At 33.4% G+C, this 5,789-nt stretch overlaps 1 protein-coding gene across 4 annotated transcripts in view; it reads right to left on the reverse strand.

Annotated features, from left to right (window-relative positions):
* LOC108729524 (Centrosomal protein 135kDa) overlaps positions 1–5,442 on the reverse strand; it is a 56,991-nt gene extending 51,549 nt beyond the window's left edge. For 3 of the 4 annotated variants that reach the window (XM_018458708.1, XM_018458695.1, XM_018458689.1), the window contains exons 1-7: positions 4,818–5,442; positions 4,158–4,458; positions 3,842–4,065; positions 2,318–2,501; positions 2,034–2,200; positions 1,768–1,963; positions 1,465–1,677 (exon numbers count right to left, since the gene is read on the reverse strand). In XM_018458708.1, the coding sequence (XP_018314210.1) occupies positions 1,465–1,677; positions 1,768–1,963; positions 2,034–2,200; positions 2,318–2,501; positions 3,842–4,065; positions 4,158–4,458; positions 4,818–5,006 (1,474 nt within the window). In that variant the 5' untranslated portion in view covers positions 5,007–5,442. The remainder of the gene's footprint in view (positions 1–1,464; positions 1,678–1,767; positions 1,964–2,033; positions 2,201–2,317; positions 2,502–3,841; positions 4,066–4,157; positions 4,459–4,817) is intronic. The other variant, XM_018458702.1, reaches the window with a different exon arrangement.
* Positions 5,443–5,789: the final 347 nt, after the last annotated feature.

Here is a 5,789-nt window from a genome sequence, read left to right on the forward strand (position 1 = left end):
GAAGATATTTGCTCTTTAAAATTGTGTATTTCCGCCTCGTCTTCGGATGACCTCTTGTAAACGTACACGTATATTGATGCAAGCTCTAATTGAAGCCCGAGGCATTTCCGACTATATTTGATGTAATGCTGCTTCCAGTTGCTGCAGATTTGTTGGCGGTTCCTCTTATCTTCGTAGTCTTCTTCCCATCATATCCCATACATGTTCAATGGGATTCGAATCCGCGCTCATTGATGGATGTGATATCTCGATGTTGTTTTCTTCGAATAAGTTAATTGCAATTTTGGTGGTATGTGGATGAGTGTTTTTACATCAGGATCATCAGGATAAAACATCGAGATGCTATCACATCCACCAATGAGTGCGGATTTGAATCCCATTGAACATGTATGGAATATGATGGGAAGAAGACTATGAAGTTTAGAGGTACAGTCAACAAATCTGCAGCAACTGGAAGCAGCATTGCATCTAATATGATAAGAAATTCCTCAAGCTTCAATTAGAGCTTCCATCAATATGCATGCACATTTACAAGAAGTCATCCGAAGACGAGGCAGAAATACACAATTTTAAAGAGCAAATATACCCTCGCATATATCCATCTCCCCGCACGCACGTACGTACGCACTCATGCACGCACACAAAATCAGACCAACAACCTCCCCGTGGTGCTATTGCCGGCGATAATTGAATAAAATACATATAGGTAAGTTTGATACACTGTGGCCGGTATTCATAGTTGGTTCTTATTTCAAGACCGTCTTAAGTAATGTCTTAAGATGATAATGCGGCTCTCTGGCCGGTATTCATAGTCAGTTCTTATATTCAAGACCGTCTTAAGTACGATCTTAAGAAGTCACGAACCAATCAGAAAAGCGCATTAGCGTCTTAAGATACTACTTAAGACGGTCTTGAAATAAGAATCGATTATGAATACCGGCCTCTGACTGGTTCATGACATCTCAAGATTGAACTTAAGATAATCTTGAATATAAGAACTGACTATGAATAACGGTCTCTATTTCATCGAAAAAAAATCGTACGAAGCTTAATTTTTTTTTTAATTTGTAAGAGAAAAATCCATAATTTACGACAATTATCATGACGAAAAAAATTTACTCCACCCCATGGAATGCGTCAAACTATACAAATTAAAAAAAAAAAGTCCTTACTTTTTGAAAAGATGCCAGGTAGAAGTAAGAATAAATTCAAAATCCATTGAGAGCTTATTAAAGTACAGACTTTACCCTTGTAAAAGAAAAAACTTTTTAAATGCGACCATTTTTCACGAATTATGCTTACTTGAAATTATGGTATAAATTTATGTTGCGATAATTTTGTTGACGAGTGTATTTTCTTTTCATATGATAATTATTTTTTAAAAACAAACGATCCATTTTAATTAAAATTTATAATTAACATTTTCCTGGGCTGTACACTTCAAAATCAATTTACTATTAATACCATTTTTTTTCTTAGTAGTTTTCATCCCTTTATTCTGATCATTCTTTTCTCTCTTTTCTTTTGCTTGCGTCTGTTCATTCCCTCCATTATTTTGTCTAATATTTTTTTTATGTATATGCTCTTCTAATATTTTATTAATAAATTGCAATTGATTGATATTTTGTCTTTGGCAATCATTTTCTTTAGTCAGTCTTTCCATATTTACACTTTTTTCTGCAATATTATGTTAAACTTTCACCTTCGATACAAGTAGCCCAGGCTGTTAAAAGGGAAAATATAAAAAAATGAACAATTTTGACATACCAATAACTGTTAATTGATTGATCTTATCAGACATTTGTTTCTTTTCGTCCAATGTAGATTCTAAAGTACGTTGAATATTACGTTTTTCAAGCCTACATGCTTCTAGATCTGCTCTTAACTCTTGTACCTCTCTACGTTCTACAGTTAACTCGCGTTCCAAGACATGCATTTGTGTCATGACATCCTCTAACTTCTCCTAAATAAGCATAAGAATGTGAAAACAAAAAAATTATACTAAAAATATACATTAATGCAACCGTAATTACTTGGAGCCTACAAACTCTTCTGTTATTCTCTTTAACTGCAGAATTACAGTCGGCTTCTACAGCTAATGCAATGTGATCTATATCTCGTAATTCTTTCTCCAGTTCCTCATTTCGTGCTGCTAGTTTCATTGCCTGAGACATAGCATCATGTTGTTTATTTAGAGATTCTGCATCGTTCAAGAAAAATTAAGTGGGTGAATTGAATGTCTTCATAATTTTATGATCAAATAATTATGTTGAAAGTAAATACTGTAGGAATCTCTCTACTCTACTAAATTCCTTGCCTTTTAGTTGTTGTTCCAGCTCCAACTTGACCTGTTGGAAAACCTTCATTTCATTAATCTCTGTAGCATCGTGAGTAGCACCAGATTTCTTTTTGCAAGTGCAGTCCTTGCTGATTGCAGCATAAGAACGACCACCTTCCAACATTTTTCTCAGTCGCATTATTTCTTTTTCCTTTGTGGCCAACTATAAAAGATTCTTCAGTTTATAACATATTCATATATGTATACTATGTTATCATATTAATATATATATGTATACGGTAAATATATACATATGTATATATATATATATATATATATACATATACAGGACTGCCACAAACAGGTGCGAACTACATAAAGGTGCATTAACAAGGGGAGGGGAAGTGCCAAAAGTTTTGTCTCTGTCTACAATCATATTTTTACTCTTTTCGTCTGCAATCTGGATTTTTTATCCAGCCTAATTTGTTTTACTATTTTAGGCTTTCAAAAAAAATGTGAAAAATTTCAGGGTTACTTTTCAATATCTTTTCCTCAACAAAATCTCTATTAACAAAATATTTTAGAAGGAGAAACTGGAATCTGTCTCCTTTTTTATTTCTGAGATATTTGAGAGTAAAATCTCACTTGGATATAAAAAACATTCAGATCGCAAAAAAGGGCTAAAAATATGAAATAATTAAATAAAATTTTCCAGTCCTAACACCAATTGCATATGCATGCTTCTGCCAGATTTAAGTTATTAAGATTTTTCCAAGATGTGTACTGTATACTAATTTAGTTTAGAGAAACCAAAATCTAATCACAATATTTAAAACCATTGATCAAAACAGATAATTGTTTATTTGCCGATGTTACTAAAATTTTTCAATACATACAGAGCCATATACATATGTACAAAACTATTTTAGCACCAGAATACCAATTATTTCTCTAGAACGGAAATGTAAAAAGTGCAAAATTTTTTTATCAAATTGCACTTTGACTAAAGATGTTAAAAAAATGATTTAAAACCATATTTAAAAGATAGAAAATACAAATTAAGAGCGACAAAACTTCTTTTGCATAAAGACACCTTATGTATCAATGGCAGCCTTAGTATATAATTATTTCATAATGTGTTAATGAGTAACACAATTTAAAAAAAATATTGTTACCATGCGTCAATAATTAGCATGCAGAGAAATGACTTTTAGCAAATTCGATTGGACGCACTCAGTGCACACTGATGTACATTAAAGCCGTCGTATACAAAATAACGTAAAGATATGTTTATAAATAAACATAGAAATCGATTAAATCGTGAAATACTTAATACATTTTATTGTACTATTAGGTAAAATATGTATTTCATAATTCAAAATATTTGCATTTTATTTTTATACTCAAATTAAATATATAATAGTGTAAAATGGCTTTAATATGCACCAGTGCGCACTAGTTCTTCCAATCACCATTAGTTAGCATATTTTTATTCTTTTTTAGAAACTGTTGATGACATTCATAAAGAAGAAACACATGCATAAATATTGATGCTTAGTATACCTGTTTTTCAAAGGTCTCTATGGTATCGGTTTGCAATAAAAGCTCCTCTCGTAATTTCGTTACCTCTTGACTTAAGCAATTCATTTTGTGATCCGCCATGTTTATTACATCTATTATCTTAGGCTCCATGCTACTTAATTTTGGCAGTGAACCCTTTGCCCTTGGCATCAGCTCAGTTTCCAAGACTGGCCTTCGAAGAGGAAAGCAAGGACGTTTCTTAGCAGCTAAAAAGTTTCGTAAAGATATACGTCCCATGACTTAAAAATTAATATTATAATGATACTTTGTCGATATTTGCAGCAAAATAGCAACTTACTAAGACCAACATTAATAATAGTTGGTTTTAGACATTTGCCTTGAAGCTCCAATATCTTTTTAGACTTGGCAGCTGACTCTGCTTCTAGCTCCTTTATTTTATGAATGTTTCGTGAGGATGTTAATTGCAGATCATTGCATTCACATTCTAACTTGTATATCTGCCTTTTAAAATCCTTGACTTGCTTCTGATGCGCCTCCTTAGTTTCTATCACATCTGAATGAAGTTGATTGCATTCTCGCACCAATCTCGCGTTATCACACTTGTAAGGATCAACAGATAATTGCAACTGGCTGCATGCCTGCCGATTGATGAAAAATTATTAATAGTATAATTCACAATTGTTCATGACTAATACATTATTCGTCAGGTAATGTTACGACATTCTACAATGGAGTTGCGAGACCTAAGCATAAGAAGTTAACCAATTATAGTTGATTATTTTTGTCGTATTCAACTGTGATTGGCCAATTTCTTATGGTTTATGACTTACGACTCTATTGTAGAACAGGCATAAAAGATTGCATTTTCTTCATATTAGCTTTTACTTGAAGTTAGACAAATGAAACTGTATTCAAATGTTTCTCTTTAAAAGTCCAAAGACTTCACAGGAAACTGAATATTGTCACGAATATGCATTGAATGGCATATCTTGCATACCTCGATATTTTCCTGAGCAACAGCTTTAAAATGTTTTAGACTGTCTGTAGTTTGAATAAGATCGGCCAACAAGGCCTCTATCAGAGGTAGAGCATCCAACGACAGCGCCTGCTTGTACCCCAGGTTGTCCAGGTGTTTTCTAACCGTTCGGTATCTAGCAGTAACATTGTATTCTACATCCCCGCTCATTCTCGCGAAATATGCAATTGACAAATTGGTCCGCGTACAAATTGTACATTGATTGTTACAAAAGAGCTTGAAATCGTATCTTCATAACAGTAAGACGTAACCTCACGTGTCTCGCGTATTGTGTTTGTAATCGGATAAATATGACAAATATCTCATGGTTTTCTACTAAGCGCAAAAATCCATATTGTTGTGTAACATTACAATTGTACGTAATTAACAATAACTGTTCCTTCAATATCAATAATGATCGTTCAAATCTTGCGTTCCCTTTTCCTTTCACTGAGTGTGTAATCTAAAATATACTCTTATTATTTATAGTCCTGACATATTTTTAACATACACTTATTTCGTTTGAAAATGTCAAAAAGATTTTATTCATTAAAGTTGCAATTTTTCTTGTCGATAAACATTCTGGATCATTTTCTTGTAAACTATTTGAAAACTTTGCAACGGTTCAAAAGTGTTGCCACAATCACTAGGGCTGCGTTCGGAAATATCACCCGAGTGTCTCCGTGTATCATTTTATCCTTGTTGTCCATTCAGGCTGCGTTCGGAAACATCACCCGAGTGCTCCGTGTATCATTTTATCCTTGTTATTCATCCAATGTTAAATAAAGATAAGATGATACACGTGGGCACTCGGGTGATATTTCCGAACACAGTCTAGGCCTGTTCTTTTTAATTGAGCTTTTGCACCACAGTTCATCTTTCTTCCTTTTCTCTCCAGAGGCGTGTTCGGATTACCATCCGAGAATTGCTGGATTCACACTGCATCCGATTTTC

The sequence above is a fragment of the Mycetomoellerius zeteki genome, unplaced genomic scaffold (genome assembly GCF_001594055.1).
Source record: "Mycetomoellerius zeteki isolate Tzet28-1 unplaced genomic scaffold, Tzet1.0 scaffold117, whole genome shotgun sequence".
Lineage (NCBI taxonomy): Eukaryota > Metazoa > Arthropoda > Insecta > Hymenoptera > Formicidae > Mycetomoellerius > Mycetomoellerius zeteki.